Below are 20,349 nucleotides of genomic sequence, written 5' to 3' on the forward strand. Positions count from 1 at the left end.
ATGAATACACACATAATGTATCTGAGATGAATTCTTAAAAGTCAAATCATGACATTGAAGGGAATATGCCTTTTAGAATATTTAACAGATAACCCAGTTACTTTTCCAAGTTTTTAAATTGATTATTGCATTCCAATTAGTACTTAATGAATCAATTTAAATTTTTTCTTTCTATTTTTTATGTTTTTTCCTTAAATATAAGGTTGGGCTTTTAAAATGTGGTTTCTAGGGATTTTTTTGTTTTGTTTTGTTTATTTTTGTGTTTGTGTGAATTGTCACTTTATGTTCCTTAACTATTTTTTTCAGTCTTACATTTTTTCTTAGTGATTTATGAAAGTTTTTTGTATTTTAAGAAAATTTCTCATCAAATATATTGCAAATATTTCCCCAGGTTTCATTTTTATATAATTGTTCAGGTAGAAATCTTCTATTTTATATACCTCTGATTATATATTTTTTCTAGTGTAGCTTCAGGTTTCTCTACTCCATATTTTTCAAAACCATGTTTGTTTTCTTCTAATGTGTTTACAGTTTAATTTTTTATATTTTATTATTGATTTATCTAGACTTTATATTTTTCAGAATTTATCGTTAATCTTCTTAATGATGTAAAGAGTTAAATCTTATCTCTGTTTTGCGAATGATAAAGAAAAGGATCTGACATAGAAATGTTATTTCAGGACAACTCTCCAGTAGTATTGAAACCTAGATTTATTCTTCTGTCTCTAAAACAATGCAGCCAGTTAAAATTGTTATCTCTAACAACAAATGTTCTCCTTGCAGTTACACTGCCCAGTTGAAGCTTTTGTCTTAAAAATAAAAAGAAAAATACTTTTTGGTTGGGCACAGTCAATGTTATTAATGTCTCATCCTGTATCTACAAAATGAGAATATTGGAACAGCTTTTCTGGTACACTTAAGGAAAATAGAAAGTAAATCTACAGGTATAGCCCATGCCAGTTCTATAGACTAACAAATATACTTAGGAGTTTTAAACAGGTTTTCAAGAACAAGAGCCTTTTAAAAAATGTACAGACTATAAAGCTGTATCTGAAGGCCTGTTAGAAGCCTTTTCATTACCTCAACAGAGAAACATGTGCTTTTTCACATGTAATTTAAGTTTTGTATAATTAACACCTGTGAACTACTCTGAGCGCGAAATGCTTTCCATTTATCCTTTGTTCTATCTGTTCAAATGCTCTGGATGCTTAAAATAATAATAATACATAAATTTTCTTTTCTCTCATATCCTAATATAGAAAAATATTTAATAGTAGTTATTCATACATGCTTTCTAAAAAAAAAAAAAACAACAACAACAACAACAAAAAAACTATCCTCTTACCTCCCCAGGGATAAAAGCATTTTAAAATTCTCTGGTGTTTTCCATGGTGTTGAGTTGCTATGTTTGGGTTCATTTATTGGGAAGAGCCGCAGGAAATGTAACCTGCTAAGACCTCGGGAGAGGAAAATGTTATTAACTGAAACACTTGGTTCTGCATTTAAAGCCATTAATAAAAGTTGTAGAATGATGATAGCTGGGCATTCATGTCTATTTTTTAATGTCCTGGAAGTCACTGGTTGTGTTGCAAGTACTTACAGTTGGTAATTACCTAGTCTCCTATGACAGACGGAATTGGAAATCAAATTAAGTGGCCGCCTTCTCTTATGCTGCTAAAGAATCTCCGGCTTAAGATAAGATTGCTTTTTTTCCTCCTAAAAAAAGGCACAAACAATGACAGCCCAAAATAGCTATTTAGTCAGAACTGACGACACTTTCTGAATGCTTGTCATTAAGAGAGAAACAGAAAATCCTGCTCTTCTTGCTTTGATTTCTCTCCCTGAAATACCTTGCTTTCTCCTGAAGCTGCCTCACCTCATTGCCCAGGAGAAATGCCCAGTGACTTTGCCGGCACTTCAGCACCACTGCAGGCTTCAAAGGAGAGGTGGCTTATGCAAAACATATTAAAGAAAAATCCTAAAAGTCACTGCAGCTTTTTCCAGTGAGTTATGCTGATCTTCCCTGTTGCTGTAAGCTGATGGGGGAGCGCTGTGGCAAAGACATAACCACTCTTTCCTCCCACTATTTTTACTGCAGTGAGAACTGTTCCTTTTTGCTTGCATTTCGCCAGATAACTGTAGAATTCTAGCTGAGCATGAGGACTTCCCAAAGCAGGAAATGAGAGTTTAGAACCCTAAATTGGACTTTGTCCTCTTGACTAAGTAAAAATTGAGTTAATTTGCAGCAGCGTCCAGTGTCTGACAGAAATGACAACAGACAGTAGGATCTGATGCTGCTGATGCTTTTGTATTCTTTTTCCCTTATGAATTCATAGGAACAGGAGCTTTTTCTCTGTGTGTTCTTCCTTCTAGAGCAGCTGAATATTTTACATTCAGCATCAGTAACTGCTCCTCTGAGGTTACACTATTCCCTGGAATCTTCTGTCTTCAGTCCAGTGCCATCCTCTTTTGTTAGTCATACCTGACCAATAAAGTATATTGTAGTTTTGGAAAAATTACATGCATTGTTTTATTAGAGAGTCTAGCAAGTTTAGATATCCCTGGAAGACCTAACATCTTACAGGGAGGAAAGTAATAGAAGGTGGTACCTCTCTGCCCTATTACTACAGGCACCCAGGAAAACCCAGTTGACATTTTTAGGGGACTTTTTGAGACAATGATCCTGTGGTCTTGCTTCTTTTCCACAGGGAGAAGGGAGAAGCAGAATGAGACATACTCGCAGGGATTTGTAGTATTGCCAAACAGGGTGCTGCATCAGAATAGCCTGGAATATAATGCAGAGTTTCTGTTAGACCTCCAAAGGAAAAGGGCTTCCTCTTCATTTACAGTCTGCCAGATGCGATCCCATTGTAAAGTATCTAATAGGATAACAGCAGGGCTCTCCAGAAATATAAGTAACTCATTGGTTAAATTTCAATTCTTCACCTTTCCCCCCCTCCTTCCTGGGTGAGCTCATTCCCCCCTCCTTTTTTTTTTTTTTTTTTTTTTTTAATTCAGTGATTTAAAATGCTAGAAGGAAAAGCAAGTGAGGTCTTAACTTTCAGATGCTGAATTCTCGGCTAATTGAAATTACTGGGCACAAGGCTATATATAGCCAGTGAAGAGATTTTGAGCTCTCACTCAGTGCCTTCAAGACATGTCGTTTTGTAGTCAGAGAAAACAGAGATCAATGCATTTTCAAACTGACAGAGGGAACGGATGCTCCTTAGTAGCACATGCCCAGGATCGTGTGTGTGGGGCTTGCGCTGTGCTGAGAAGCTGAATACCGGTCCATATGCTCCTTATTTACTGCAATGTTCTTTGCATGTTACTGTGCACTCCGGACTAACGTGAAGGTAAGAGGAGGCGAGTCGGCAACTGGGCACAATATACATGTTAAACCAGCTGCAGAAAATGTCTACCTTGTGTAGCTCCAAGACTTTTCGGATTGCTGGCTGAGCAGGCAGATTATTACAGGTGGTTGCAAAGGCTTTGTTTTATTGTTGCGGTGCAGCCTCGCTGGGGGAGCACGTTGGAACGCTGCTGTGAAGTGACCTTCAGGTTTAACTGTTTGTAATTCAGGCTCATGCTCACTCTTGGGGGGTGGGGGGGCGGCAAGAAAAGATGAAAATTATTTAGGTAGGCCATAACCAAGAAATCAGAGGAGGTTTGAAAAAAAAAAAAAAGCTATAGAGCACGCTTTGAATTAGAATTTAGTTTTTCTTTGAAAAAGTGCTATAAGCTGCCTGTGTTCATGCAGTTTAATTGTTTAAGAGCCGGGCTTTAAATCTAGTGGCTGTAATGACATTAGAACGTGATCTGCGGGATACCTGGCCATTCTACTCCGATAAACAGTGATAATCACTAGGAATTGATGCTGTTAATCATACAAATCATCAACTCTGGGTGGGCTGGTTGCTTGGGTTGCGTGGGTGCTTCTGCCCCGGGTTGTCACTCCACTGACATTTGCTTGCTGTGTAGCTAATGAGCTTCTAAAGTTGAGTCTAAGTTTGGGAGATTTACCCCTTGTCATGAACTAGGGCGTTTTTATTGGAAAGGATTTCTGACAGGGTTCATTCAGCAGTGAGCCAGATAGACCAGTTGTGGAATTCCAGTTGCATAATTTAAGTGAATTGCATCCTCAGTTAACATTTTGAGCTTGTATTTCTTTCTTTATTAAAGGAATTCGAAAAAGGAAAGTGATTGCATTTGAGAAGAAGTATTAAGAGGCAGTTAGGAGTTAATACCTAAAATAGGGATCTTAAAAATAAAAATCAATGTAGAGTGTTTCTCTTTTTATTTTATTGAAAAGTATTTAATGTGTTTGGTTACGAAAGTTTCATTTTTTTTGTGTGTTTACAAGTTTCACTAAAGAACTCCCTGCTGCTCACTCTTTTGTAAGTCTATTCATTTATCATTTGAATTTCAAACAGGTAGTATTTATGTTTTGATGACCAATTCTTTTACAAGTATAGTCAAGAAAATTCTGTGGGTCATGTTGTGGAGTTCTATAAGATTTCCTTTTTACTACTTTAAAAAAGAACTTGAGGAGTCATTTTTCTTCCATGTATACGTGATGGAGCTAGTAACGTAGAAAAAATATTTAAAAGCATGGGGAGTATGCGGTGTGTTTTCAACTTGGATTTCTCTATCACTACCTCTCATTCCGAATCATGTGCATGATGGTCATTGTTTAGAAAGATTAGCAAATTGTTAATGTTTTCCCTCCTCTTCTTTTTAAAGAAGAAAAATGCTTTCTTCAGAAAAAGCACCAAACATAAGTTAGGCAAGGAATGAGCAATTATCTTCATATTTTATTATTGTAGTTGAGAAGTACAGGAAAAAATAGTTTAGCATTCTTTTGATATGAGCTTAGAAAAATCTTTCTCCTCACTCCTAACAGTTGTCTTTAGTCTTAACTATACGTTTTTCTCACTTAATTCACATGCAAATGAATGAAAAGACTTCAAGAAAAACTTTACCTAAGTTCAGATGATTTATTAATGAATTCTCAATTCCTTGACTAATCTGTACTGAGAATGATACTTCTGAGACATTAACCAATAGAAACCCAGCCCATATGCACTGCTACAAATAACATATATAATCTCACTTGCATGTGAATCAGTTCATTTCAGTTTTAAATACGTTTATAACATTTTAGTAATTAGTTCTTGTACTTTCTTGTGTAACATATAATTTTATTTTGTGATTATCTTTTCCTTCCAAGACAGTTTGCAGTTTAAAGCAGTCTAATGTTTTACCAGGTTTGTGATATACAATGTCATCTAATATTTTAAAATTTGTATCATTTTTATCTTTTAAAGATTTTATTCTTTTATACTCAAAACTACCTACTTGGTCTCATAAAGTTTCTCTTTTGGTGTGTAGTTTCTGATGTTTGCCATGATTTGATGTGATTATTGTTACAGTGACCTAAATCTTTAAGGTTGTTAAAGTTCAAAGGATAGAAATATCTCTTGTCAGTTTTTTTCTATACAGAAAAGACTATTAATGGCACAATTTGTTTTTTTCTAGTATGTTTTGTCAATTGAGCCTTTATAAAGTACTACAATCAAAAGAATTTCTTGAGAGCGGTATGTTTTAAACTATTGTAATATTTCATGTAGCAATCAAAATACTGTTTGGACCACTAGTCTACACACACACACACACATGCACATGCACATGCACACACAGAGACAAAAATGTGTGTGTGAATCTTGGGTCACCATTTAATCAATCATCTATTAAAATCTTTTGAATGACAACTATCATTTATGTGGTATGCTAAATTTATGTGCTAGTACTAGTCTTAGATTCTAAGATTAATAGAAAATAGTTTTTACTTTAGTAAGTTTCTAGTTTAGAACAAGACATAGACATATAAAAAATTGAATTATCATAGGATCTATAAGGAACCTCTACACAGTATATTATTGTAGCGTCAAAACAAATATACAAGCAAATAGTCCAATTATACATGCTAGTCAAGAAAAGTTTCATTGTGAGGTCATCTTTAAGAAGAGCACTGACAACTAATGGAATTTTATCAAGCAGCCTGGAGTGAGGAAGGCAAGCTGAGTGGAGCGAATGACAAAAGCATGAAGCTCAGGGCAACTCTTTGATGAGCTGCAAATAGTTTGCAATGGATTGAGTATGGAGTCTTACAAGGCTGAAATGACAGAATTAACTGAGCAATCATCATAATTTAAGTCTTCAAATATTGTGTTACTTCATTACCTATTTTCTAGAAGGGTTAGCCACAGAATAAAAAGAAATAAAAACTTCTAATTAAGGAGTATTAATTATGTGCTGTGTTTCCTTGTTAGCTTCACAATGAGTTATAGTCATATTTTATTGACAAGTTCGTTATAACTTTTTATATAGTATGATTAGTACAATTTGATTCTATTTAAACAAAAAGAAGCACTACCACCATTATATAAATGTGCAGTTCCACTTTGATTTGAAATTGCTTGTGTTGAATGAAAAGTGCCTCTTAGTTGAAAAAAACTTGGGAAGTTCATATCATTTTGTCTCTGCAAATAGCTATTTAAAGTAATGATATTGATAATAATTTTCTAAAGTATTTCATATCCCTCATCTTGATATTTTCCTTCTTTCATTGTACTGCAAATGTACTTATGTATACATCTACAAATCTATAATCCCTGAAACTTAAATGCAAGAATCAGACTAATATCATAGATGAGAAAACTAAGCTAGAAGAGGAAATGACCAGCAGCTCTGTTCGTCTGTGTCAGAGCAGGCTTGCGATAGGGTTCAGGTCTCCTGAACCTTGACTTACTGTTCTTTCAGTAATTCTTCCTGCCTACCACCTAACTTTAAGAATTCTGCTTTTTTATTTTTGAAATTTCTTGGGAATAAGTGAAATAACGTTAGAAAAACAGTGTAACAAGATTTTAAAGCATACATTCTTGGCATTTTAAAAACTCTACATTTGAGTCCATCTTCCTCATGTATTGCATAGTTTGAGAATATCTTTTACCTTCTATAAAATTCAATTTTTGTTATAAAATATGATGCTATTAAATCTGTTATATAATTATGTGAAATAATTGTGAAAATGTTTCTTAGAATAGAGTATGAATTCAATCAATTCAGTAGAGTAATCAAATAAAAATAAAGCTTTGGAGTTGCTCTCCTTAGAAAATTCTAGAAAATGAGGTCAGCTTTTAAAATGCATATATTCAATGCAAATGCAAAATATGTTAAGGCATAATATTTCTTCCACCACTATCACTATTATAGTCACACATGGACATTCATTAACATATAAACTCTGTGAAAGCAGGAATTTTAGTTTGTTATGTTTGTCTCCATATATTCAGCACAAAGAACAATGCCACATACAAATAAACATTCAGTATAGACAGTATTGGCTAAAAGAATGAGCCTGTGATGTCTTATTTTTTATTCAGTCAGATTCTTCCCAAATTACTTATTTAACTTAATACTTTTAATTATTTAGAGAAAAAGAAAAAAATCACAGACTTTGAAGTTATATAGACTTGGGATTGGATACTGAATTTGGCTATTATAAATCACTTGATCTCAGTCAAATATTTTTTAGGCTCTGTACAGCTAGGTTGTAAAGCTAAGTTGGAGGGAATCAATAATTTGCACTAAAACAATTCTTTGAATGTCTAAACACTCTAGAATTTAGCCATTCATCCTACTCATCTCCACCAGGTTTAGTAAAATTTCTGATTTCTAAATGCCCCAACCTTTCTGACTCTAAGAAGTTACTCAAATTGTTTTTGGAAATGGGGATCCCTCTGTGGTCATGCTTGTCTAAACTTTATCCTTCCTTTAAGAAATAGTTCAAGATGTTGATCTTCCATGGAGTAGGAGCCAGTCACTACTTCCTCCACTCTTCATATGGGCATGGACTATACCCAAAATTTGTACATATTCTCTCAAAATACTTTGTAGAGACAAACGATGTAAACATTATTATCATCATTATTTTATAGATGAGAAAACTAAAGTTTAGGGAACAAAAATGATTTGTCTTATGTTACAGTTATTAAGTAACAATAATGCCAGGTTTTAACCAGAGCTGTTCAACTTTCAACCTTTCTTATGACTTTCTTAAGAAGATAATATATAGATATGTGAATTGTAACAATTACTCTTTCCCAGAAAACTCAAATCCTTTTAATAAGATAAGGAATTAAACAAATAATACAATTGTATGTATTCCTGCTCCTTCCTTAAATTTATTTCTAAAAATAATTGCCTGAGTGAGGCCTGAAGCTTTCTTTTATATTTTCCATCAATTCGCCACTAAATAGTAAGTATCTGATTTGGCTCAGATACTTAATTATGCCTTATAAATAAAGGATGATATAAATCAGACAATGGACTCTGCCATTATATAGTTTATATACTAGAGAAGCATGGATGAATAATGCACAAGACAGTGAAGTAGAATATATAGTGTATGAAGTTAGGTGCTAAGCAGAAGAAGAAAAAATAATAAAGGAAGAAAATTGGAAATATCCGTTAGTGGAGAGGTTGGGTTATAGTTTTAAAGTAGTTAATGAAAGTCCTACTATGACTTTTGCTTAAAACCCTAATGGATGTGAACAGGTATGAAAAGCTAAGATAATACAAGTGCTAAGAATCAAAGATGGGAAACTGCCTTGAATATTAAGGATCAGCTAAGAAGTTTCTGGGACTGGAGAGACAAATGCCAGAGGAATTTGCCAAAGTGAGTAAATCATATAGGACTTTACACCTCAGGTTTCCCTCAATAAGACAGGGAACCAGAGGCCTTTGTAAAAATTTCTATTTTTATTAGTATCTGTTTTCAATATAGAACAGCTACATTCATTGGGAGGAGTTGGTACAAGTTCATAACATATTGTAATTTTTTTGGCTTCTTATTCTTTTTCTCCTTCCTTGCTCCTTGCTCCTTTTATCTCTTGAACTCTTCTCATTTGTAAAAACTCTACATCCATTTTTTTTTTCAATTCCCCCCTTTTTTCCTGGGACTGAGAAACTCACAACTTTGCACTTACCAGGCAGGTGCTGTGCCACTGAGCTATATCTATGATCATCAATTCTTTTCCTTAGTCCCTTTTCTCTCACTTTTTTTTCCCTCTTTCTGTCTCTTACTCCCCTTTCTATTTGAAAAAGATCTCCCACTTCCTATTATCTATCTTTTATTTTGCTCTTGTTTATATTTTGGGCTTCTGATGTGAGAGAAGCCATGTGATATTTGAGCTGTAGGTCTGACTTATTTCATTAAATATTATGGTCTCAATGTGTATCCATTTACCTATCTGTGGCTCAAGTTTATCTCTCTTTATAACACAGTAGTACTTCACTGTGTATAAAAATCACATTTTCATTGTCTAATCATTTTGTAAATGAGAATATAGTCTATTTCCAAGATACAGCAATTATGAATTGTGCCACTCTGATTATGGGTAAGCATGTATCATGGTAATGTGATATCTTTAACTCTTTTGAAAGATCCCTAGAAGGGAAACAGCTGGATCAAATGCTATTTTTAGTTTTAAGTTATTGAGCAATCTTCATATTGATTTCCACAGTGATGAAACCATTTGCTGGAAGACAAAATAGTTAAGACTCTAGAAGACATAGGCATAGATAAGGATTTGCTCTACAGAACCCCAGTTGCACAGGAAATAGTTTGAGAATCAATAAATGGGATTATATTAAGTTAAAATATTTCTGCACAGCAAAGGAAACAGGTAGAGGTCTTGAGTAGAAAAATAATATTAGTCGGCCACTGTTTAAACTTGATCATCAGGCTGTTCTGAGGAAAACTGGCTTTAACAGACAAGAGTCATAGCAAGAGATCTATTAGAAGGTCCCAAAGTAAGTCACATGAGAGGTGTTAATACCTTGGATTCTGTAGGATTGGGGACAAGTTGTCCAATTATATGCATAATTATGATTTTGGATATTTGTCTTCTTTTTGTCTTTTCCTGTCCTGACATTGAATTCTCAACACTTCTGTATTTGACCAGTGTCATTCAAGGAGAAATATTTATTACCATTTCTGAAAGGCAGTTCACCCAAGGTTTGAATCATATGTTCATATCTAAGATTTTTTTTTTTTTTTTTGCCTCAAATTTTCTGAGCCTCAGGTTACCCCTTCCTGGTCTTAAATGAGTCTACTATAAGCTATTGTAGGGCAAGAACTATGCTTTAATTATAGGTGTATCTCCATTGTCTTTCACATGGTGCTTGATAAATAAATGTTTGCTGAAAGAGTCATAGTGAATAAATATTATCTACTCAAACTGCTGTGCATGTTGTGTTGAGTGCTTCTTTGGTCTGGGTGTGGTATAAAGTAACTACAGACAAGCAACAGGGAGAATGGATCTTCAGTGAATTTCCTCTCTAATGGAAAATTAATGTCTACTTCCTCAACATCTAAATCTGTAGAGAGACAGCTAGGACAGTGGTAGTGAACCTATGGCATGTATGGCACAGCTGGCTGTATATCATTGAAAGCCCTAAGAGGTTTGTCATCATTGGGCTGAGAATCTGGAAATGACACTAGGTCTCTTTTCATAAGCTTGAGAATACTATCTTCTAGTATTCTACCTAAAGCAGTGAGTCAACAAATTTGTTGAGAAACTGCAGTGGTTGAGGAACTTGATTTGTTTTGCAGTTTTGGGGAAGATGGATGCATTTGTGTGGGGAAAGTGGCCTCAGTGGTTGTCTTTGTCTCCGGATGTGGAGCTTGTGAATGGAAGCAAAATTTTATGGAAGCTTTCACATGAGAACTAAATTGTTTGCAAACAGAAGTGCATGTGAACCAAGGTATTGCTGTATTTGTTAGTAGATCCCTAAGTAACATAGAGATGCAATTTTTCCAAATGTTGGATTATACCACATCATAAGAAATAAATTTAAAATTTCAGCTTAATATAAGTTGCAAAAAGTAATAACCTTATCAAGGGTTATGCATTTTGATATTTCTCTTCTATTTTTAACTTTGAAATTTTGTTTCTTTGTCTATAGTATTATTCAGGATTAACTAAAATATTATAATCAAAAAATAATTGAGAAAATGTAATTCAGATTAATTCCTTTAAAACAGATTCTTTCATTCCTTTTTTTCAATGAATGTGAGGAGAGCAGAATGGGTCATAACTCACAACTAGAAAAACATTGTAACACGTTTTCTGTCTTAAAAAGCGTGCAGCCTCAATTAAGAATATGCAAATGAAAAGATGATGAATTACAATAGTCAGCCTACACTAAGTAGGAAATATGTGAAAGTCCTGAACTGAACAGAAAGCTGACCAGATAGCCTGATTAAATTACTGATTAGCGTATTCACTTGGGAATTCATGGTTCAGTGCTTACTTTCCTGCCCTGGCCCTTAAAGTATAGGGTCTCTTTATCTATATCCCTCAGCATACTTAATAGCAATAGCTAATATTTGTTGCAAAAGCATGATATATCAAACACTGTGGGTCACTTATTTCTTTCTCACAATAACCCTAAGAAAATTGTATTATTAAACCCATCTTCCATGTGAAGGGACTGAGCCACAGAGGTTTAGTATATTGTCCAGGCCATCACAGCAAGGAACTAGTGGACTTAGGATAAATGCCAGCGCCAGGTACCAAGAGGACAGGCCAGTAACTGACAGGGGTTCTCTCTTAATCTTGACCAGTGCTTTGTTATGTTGTGTTTTATAGTCTTTGAATCTCATCTCCAAAGGAGTTACAATGTATCTTTTTAGTTTTGATGACTTACTCATCTTTCCTCTGTCTTATTGCATTTAGCAACTGAATGTTTTGGTGTGTCACAGTTTCTTCATTAGCCAGAGCCTAGTAGCATTGCCATTAATCTGATAAGCTGTATCTTTCTCTGGACTTGGAAGCAAGCAGGGATGTTTACACTTAAGACATTTCACAACCAAGTACCAATTGGAGCATCATTTGACAGAGACCTATTTACTAAACCCTATACTTGTTGGTAGTGCAGTAAATAAGGTAATATAACTCCCCAGGATAAATTAGTACCATGCTTAGAGAATATCTCTTGAGAATTTGAAAGGTAAAAATAAGCAATAAAATTTAAAGATATTTGCCTTTGGGAGGATGTAACCTTAAAAAATTCTGAACATTAAAGACAGTTTGTCTTTCTGTTTAGTCTTGGAGGGCGTTAGTGGCACAGCATCTGCCTGGCAAGTGTGAGGCCTTAAGTTTGATTTCTAGTACCAAAACCAAACAAAATAAACAAAAAACCCCCAAGCAAACAAAAACGTCTTGAACATTTTCAATACTCAGCCTATGAAAGAAACCAAGGGACTGTCTTTCTTTAAAATGAGTGAGAACAAGGGAACAAAAGGAGAAAACTTTTATTTGTTTTTACAGGTGCACCTAGAGTTAGATATTTTTTAGATTTTAGGTATTTTTAAAGGTGTAAACGAGTTTATTTATTTTAAAATTTCTACCTAATTTATTTATTTCTTCAGGGTATACTTAGGTTGCAAGTGGAAACACTGGTAATGAGTTGTATAGCGAAAGTCGAATGCAGGAGTGCGGCTGGGTTCTGCAGCAGATCTTTGGATCTTGGAGTAACTAAAGGAGCCTTTTGCACTTGTGTTATGTCTGTATTCCTTCAGAGTTACTAGGAAAATGAAACTGAAGAATCAGTTTTAAGTGGATATAGTGCTCAACTATTTTTAGATTATAAAATAATAGATACTCATTGTAAAAAATATATCAAGTACAAAGGACAAAAATTTATAGTTTTTCATCACCTTGCTTCTCATAGCAAAGTGCTTTTTATTCTTCTATATGTATGCTTGTTTCTGCATGTATGTATTTATATGTGCATTTTGGAGCAAAATATATTTGTAACTTGTTTTTGTTCATAATATGTCATAAAGGTATTATGTTATTAATAATTATTTATTTGTAAGCATCTTTTTCAATGACTTCACGATAGGGAAGGGTTTTCTTTCTTTTTTTTTTTTTTTTTTTCAAAAAGTAAACACAGGTACACAGGTACTGAAAGCACTGTTTTTCAGACCATTACTCAGATCAGCAGATGATAGAAAGCTTTCGAGTGTAACCTTTGAATAACTTTGAAATGACATGCAATTTGAAAAGAATATATAGTGAGTATGAGTTCTGAAAGCATCATTGCTATTGGACCTTTAAAAGAGAAAAATGCTTAATGCAGGTATATTTCTCTAGATAATCTCCTAACCCTATCCTTATACTCATCCCAGTCAAACAATGTTTTTTGTTAGGGTTTTAAAGATTCTGTTTTTTTTTTTTTTTAATAATAATAGGCAGCTAGATAACTTTTTACTATCACTGTTTTCCTAAGCATTTAAAGTGGAAATGTTGAAATCATTTTTACATCTCCGAGCACCACTAAAATCCAATCAGTCTAAAAATCCCATTATCTGTGATACGTTTTCTCTGTTGCCTCTTTGCACCTCCCCTTTCCTCATCAGAGGTTCTTACCTTTCTCTGAAACATACAGAAACATTCTTATTGGCTTCCCTACTCTTCCTCTCTTTCTTCTCCAAATATATCCTCTCCACAATGGTACTTCACTTTTTCTTAAACCAAAGATAAAAACTGTCCATCAAGGACTGAGGATTTAGTTCAAAGCATAAGTGCCTGTCTGATAAGCATGAGGTTGTGAGTTTGATCCCTGGCTACCCTCCCCCCCAGCAAAAAACAAAAAACTATTCGTCCATTTACCTGCTTAAGAGATGTCTGTGTTTCCCACTGCCATCAAAATGCTTTATGTTGATGAAAATGCTTCCTCCTAGTCTCTGAGAGCCTGTGTTTACTTTTTGAAAAGAAAACAAAAAGCCTTCCCTATTATGCAGCCATTTAAAAGGACTTACAAATAAATTATTATTAGCAACATGAAAATATTTCTATCACATATTATGAAAAAAACTCAAATTACAAATATATTTTGATCCAACACTCTCTCTCTCTCTCTCTCTCTCTCTCTCTCTCTCTCTCTCTCACACACACACACACACACACAGAAAAATGAAAAAACCTTGTGATGAATCTTGCTATCCTCACCCACTGCAGACCTCAAAGATGCAGGATTCATTTGGAATATGTTAAATATTTAAAGCAGGACAGTAAAAGGCCTATGGAAGCCGTGATGTTTGCTTTTAAACTCGAAGGGCATTGTGGTTTTTGTTTGTGTAGCTGAAAATTCTTTTTGGCACATACCAAAAGTTTGACTCCTTGGTAAAAATTCTAGATGGTAGCTATAAGACAACATTTAGTCGTCTAAATGTTGAAAAGATGAAGAAAATCACTTGTAAAAATCTCCAATTACAATTCCCCCAGCCAAGACCTCTACTGATAGCCTCAGGAAACTCAATATGAAACCTAAACTGCTTGAGAAATCAGCCACAAAATTGGCCTAAGTTTCCTTCTTTAAGTTTGAAAAGATTTAAATTATTTATGATGAAATAATTAAACCCTTCTATTAGTACTTTTGTATTAGGTAATAATTATATACATTTAATAATGCATATATTTGTGTTTTAAAAGCTAATTGCCCAATTACACTAGTTATGTAATTAATTTTAGAATGTCAAGTAATTGATTCTGACTTGTAGTTTTAAGATGGAGAATAAAAAGTCTTATAATTTGAAATTGTATTGGAACATATAAGAAAACTTAACAGTCCTCATTTTAAGGTTCATTTATTAATTATAAAGGGATGTTTTTCATTAGTCATTAGAGAAATGCAAATTAAAACCACACTGAGATTCCATCTCACTCCAGAAAGAATGGCCAGGGCAAAGAAAACAGCCAAGAACAAATACAGGAGAGGCTGTGGGGAAAAAGGAACTCTCTTGCACTGTTGGTGGGAGTGTAGACTGGTACAACCATTGTGGAGGTCGGTCTGGAGATTCCGCAAAAAGCTAGGATTGGAAGTCCCACTTGACCCAGCTACTCCACCTCTGGTGTATTCCCAGAAGGACTGCAAGCATCATACCACAGTGATATATGTGCACCCATGTTTATAGTAGCACAATTTGCAATAGCAAGATCTTGGAAACAATCTAAGTGTCTATCAACTGAGGAATGGATAAAAAAGATGTGATATTTTATACAATGAAGTACTACTCAGCTATAAAGAATGATCACATTGAGATATTTATAAATAAATGGATGCAACTTGAGACCATACTCATAAGTGAAACAAACCAAAATCACATGTATAAATACCATATAGTCTCCCTAGTATAAGAAATGGTAAGAATACATAAGATTTTATGGTAATCATGGTTCCCCATTATATTGCTTTGAAGTCTTATAATATTTTAATTCATTTGTTGGAATGGTTTTATTCTGTTTTGTTTGATTTTATTATATGTGATGGTATAAACAGCTACTTTGAATAAAGTAAGACATTATTGCAGCCATTGCTGATTTAATATCATCTTTCTTTTAAGTCCTACCATGCTTTTGTTCTTTTGTTTCCATTGGTTTTACCATGGTGTGTCTTATTGGGTTTTAATATGTATGAGAGTATAAATAAATTTTTTAAGGAAAATGAGATATTCTAGTAGCCATTGTTTATTATCAGTTATTTGGTTTTGAATATCCTATAATAATTTCATTCTTGTGAATGGTTCTGTACTATTTTGTTATGCTTGATACTATTGTGTTTGAAGATATTCTCAACTACTTCAAAGAAAAGAGACATTATGGTAGCTACTGTTGATATCCAGTTGTCTTGGGGTGAAGTGCTGTGTTGCTTGCATTGTTTTGTTTTGTTCTGTTCTCTTTTGTTTTATTCTCTGTAAAATAAAAATTGAAAAATGAAGGGATGTTTTAAGTACTTGGAAAGGCTTGTTATTCAGATAAAATACTTAAATAAGGAAATTTAATGTATAAAAATTATAACTACAGATTAAAATATTTAAAGGGAATTTAAGCTTTAAGAATTTCCATAATACTGATTGTAAACTAAAACCTTGCTAGATTTAAAAGCAGGAAAATATGATTTCAAGTTGAGCTTTTAAAAGTTATGTAAAACTTAGCCTTCTGAATTTATCACCCTAAAAATTAAAATTAGAGGGCTTCTGTTAAGATGGCAATAGATAAGAGCTGAATACAGAGGCTCTCTGAGAAAAGACAACTCAGATGCCAAAATAACATGGTCGAGGAGTTCTGGACAGAGGGAGATGGATCCGTTTGACCCAGGAAGAAACTAAAGTGGAAAGAATCAGCAAATATACACCCCCAGAGCTACTATTGAGGCAGCAAAGTGCCTGAACTTGCACAGCCACGACTCATCAAGCCGCCTGAATTCCCGCTGCTTTGACTCATTGGAACCACAGTCCCACTGAAGTGCACTCGCACTGAAGTCAGAGGATGATGAGCCCAACAGAGAAGGGAGGCAGCAAGGGACCTGCACTGACCTGCAGTACCTGAAATAAAACCCTTCCATGAGAAAGGGGCACCAATGAGACGACATTTGGGAATCGGGCAGGACTGGCAAAAACAAGGAACAGCAGTGACTTCAGTTAGTTGTTCCCTTCCCAGATGAGATTGATGGGGTATGCTTGGCCTGGGTCACACCCCTGGCTGAGTCCCAATAAGTTGCCCCAAACCAATTCCCTATGCGTGGGGCACACTAACACAGTGAAGACCTCAGCAGGTTGAATGACCCAGAAGGAAGGGCCCAGCATACACTGCCCCTGTTTTCACCTCAATAACACACTGGAGTGGGCAGGATCACCTAGCCAGCACATTTCAGAAGAACCGTAACTAACAAGAAAAGGGACTGGGACCTCCTCTATACACCTGTATGAAAGAAACAAAAAATATGAGAAGAAGAAGCAACAAGAAAAAGTCCCAAACCCCCAATCCTGAGAACATTGATCCAGGAGAAGAAATACAAAAGAGATTGAGAGTAGCAAACATGCAGTATCAGACACAACATCAGTGGACATAAAGAGATATCTTCAGGACCTCATAGAGGAGTTCAAAAGTGAAATATTTAACTAAGTAAAGCAAGATATAAGTAGATTAATAAAAGAAATGCTAAGTATTGCTCAAGAAGGCATAGATAGAAAAATGGAGGAGCACAAAAAAAGGAGAGAAACATTTGATGAAGATATAAATAAAACCTAGAATACATGAAGTAAACTCAAAGAGATTACCAGAAAGTTAAAAACTCCATTGAAAGCTGGAAAAACTGCTTGAAAGAAACTAAGGATAGATGATCCAAACTGGAAGTCAGGTTTGCAATGTGGGATCATGAAAGAAAAAATTTCTTAAAAATAACAAGGAAACAGGCAGTAACAATACAAAGGCTAGAAGATGACAAGAGGATCTATAACTTAAGAATAAACAATGTGAATAAAGAAGCAGGGGTACAAACTAAGGAACTATGAAGGCTATTTACAAAAATAATTAAAGAAAACTTCCCAAGCACAGGAAAAGGAAATGATATTTAGATGTATGAGGCAAACATAACTCCAGCCACCTACCACAAAAACAGAGCTATACCCAGGCATATAATATTCAAGATTCCAGAAATTCAATATAAGAACAGAATATTAAAAGCCTTCAGAGAAAAGAAACAGATTACCTATAAAGGAAGACCCATCACAATCACAGCAGACTTCTTGACACAGACCATCAAATCAAGAAGAGCTTGGAGCAAAGTATTCCAAGCCCTGAAAGAAAATAATCTCCAGCCCAGATTGATGTACCCTGAAAAACTGTCTCTAGAAATCAATGGAGAAACAAGATGCTTCCAAGACAAAGAGGAACTGGGGGAATTCGTGACCACCAATCCAACTCTACAGAGAATACTGAAGGACGTTCTAGAGAAAGAGAAAAGTACCAGGATTCCAGGAACAGTGGCAGAGAGGCCTCAATGAATGGAGCAGAAAGTGGAATGAAGAAGAAAAGCAGGCAACTAATGGCAGAAAAAAAAGCACAACAGAAATGAGGCAGAGAAGGTTGCCTATGATTTCTAATTTAGATGGCCTTGATACACACACACACACACACAAAAGAGAAACACAGGCAGAATAGATCAGGGGATAAGGTCCACCAAGATGCTCTATAGGAAATATAATTAACCTGAAAAAGGGTTTAGGGACCAAAAATCAAATCTGAGAAAACAATTCTCAGGGAACCAGAGAGTAATAGGGGCAACTTGACCAGTGTTTGTAGATAGGTTGGAAAGACTTTAATAGGTAAAAAAAGGCTTTAATAGGTAAAAGAATACAACTAGATAGAGAGTCCAGGAGGGAGAAGTCCAGGAGGGATAAGGTTCACAACCACTTAGGTAAATAGCACTTTGCCCCCCAATCTAATAACTGAGGGTGTTGGTGAGACTCAAAAATACACAGTGCATCCTGGGGGAGTGAAAGGGAAGGAATAGTCTTAAAAAGATGGCAGAGGATATTGTTAGTATTGTATCAGGATTTAAAACCACCACTTGCACCGCTCTGCTTAGATAGATTTTATTCTGTCCCAGTTTGTCTACTTGTACTAGATCTGAGGGCACAGACAGCTATCCCCAAAATAATAGGATATAGTACAGTAATTATCTTTAATTTCCTATTAACTTATTCTGGAGTCTTGTATGATTTATATTGTTTTATCATGACTGATCTTAGTTAAATCTGGTTTGTTTTACTGCTGTTTGATATCAACAGATTTTGTTCAAAAATGTTATGATTGATAGTATCAAGTCTGAGAGTATAGGCAACTACACTGAAGATGACAAGATTCACTACAATACCTATTCTGGTTTGATTATTACCTATTTTTGAAGTTTTACACTATCTACAGGATTTTGTTTTTATTAATATTGTTATGTACTGCTATATTCAATTATACTATGTTTGATGATGTAGACAATTCTATTGAAGGTAACAAGAGACCCCACAGTAACCATGGTAGAACTCCTTGTACAGTGGTTGTATGTCCTTTTTGCTTCATGGGTTTATAGGATTATGTTTTGTTTTGTCTTGCTTTGTTTTGTTTCTCCCTCTAATATAGAAAGGATAGAAACACATGTTAAGATTCATGCATGTATGGAAACTATAAACAGTTTACGAGAACTGATCTTACAATGCATGATGAATTAACAAATGTTTTGAAGAAAAAGAGATCCTACAATACCCAGTGCTGATCCCATAATGTCATAATGTGAAATCCAGCAATACTATTATTCTTTGTTCAGAGTGATTTTAGCCTGCTTTGGTTTGTTTAATCTCAACACAAATGAAGATATGGATAGCTGCATGTATGTTTAAGTGTAGAGGATTGATAAACATATTACTAAGTTTTTGTTGGTTAGTTAAACAAAACTATTTGCAGTCTCCCTGTTTGAATCCCAATTTTGTATGTTTCACGTTTTTATCTTGAACCACTATTAGTAAGAGAACAATATGTAATCATCAACTAGTGATTTCTTGCTGTTTATTTTTTCTTTGAAAGTGTGTATTATTTCTACCCATTTTCTGTTTTGTTTAGTCTTTTCTTTAAATAAAATTTAAAAAAATAAAAATAAAAATAAATTAAAATCAGTTTTACAAATAAAAAGAGCTCTACATCAATTTTTCTGTCCATGAAAGATATTTATTTATTTTGGCACCAGGGATCGAACTCATGACTTCTTGCCTGCCAGGCAAGCACTTATGGCACTGAGCTAAATCCCCAGTCCTGTGAAAGATATTTTATACCACATTAATATACTTATATTTATCTCATAAGGTGTTATAAAGTATAAATCCAGACAGGATAACCTATATAAAATTACTTTGTAGATTTTGGAACTCAGAAAAATCTTATTTTTCTAGCTACGTTTGTTAGTCTGTTACTAGAGCACGGATAAATATTCTACTTTCCTGTCTTTTTCTTTGCATAATAACTCCCTGGTTCACAGGGATCTTGACAATTAAGTTTTTTTTCCCTTTATTACTTCATATTTCTAGGCTAACAGCTGTATATCTCTCTTGTGGAAGATGTTCATGTGTGTTTATTTACTAGTATGTGAATTCTTTATCTTCTTCTGTTCATTTAAAAATGTAATTATATCTCTTTTGTGTGCCAAACACTATCTTCTATAACAAGGACAGTTGTTAATAAGAAATCATATCCATGTCTCTTTGTAGTGGGTAATGAATTATTGAAAATTTTAATTTGAAATAAATATTGTGTTCTAAAGAAAATTCTATAGTAAAATATTTAGAAAAGCAATGGACAGTTCAGTAGAACATTTATTTAATACATAAAGGAGATAAGAAAAATCTAAATACATCAAAGAAAAATTGAGCCTGAATTAGCATGAGTG

At 34.4% G+C, this 20,349-nt stretch overlaps 1 protein-coding gene across 11 annotated transcripts in view; it reads left to right on the forward strand.

Annotated features, from left to right (window-relative positions):
- Dlg2 (discs large MAGUK scaffold protein 2) overlaps positions 1–20,349 on the forward strand; it is a 1,893,126-nt gene that overhangs the window by 616,813 nt on the left and 1,255,964 nt on the right. For 2 of the 11 annotated variants that reach the window (XM_063256352.1, XM_063256354.1), the window contains exon 1: positions 3,021–3,356. The exons of the other annotated variants lie outside the window; for them this stretch is intronic. In XM_063256352.1, coding sequence (XP_063112422.1) covers positions 3,315–3,356 — 42 coding nt within the window. In that variant the 5' untranslated portion in view covers positions 3,021–3,314. Of the gene's footprint in view, positions 1–3,020; positions 3,357–20,349 lie in introns of those variants that run through there. 11 annotated transcript variants of the gene reach the window in all.

Source organism: Cavia porcellus, unplaced genomic scaffold (assembly GCF_034190915.1).
Source record: "Cavia porcellus strain 051 isolate PalLab524CR breed Dunkin Hartley unplaced genomic scaffold, mCavPor4.1 scaffold_9, whole genome shotgun sequence".
NCBI lineage: Eukaryota > Metazoa > Chordata > Mammalia > Rodentia > Caviidae > Cavia > Cavia porcellus.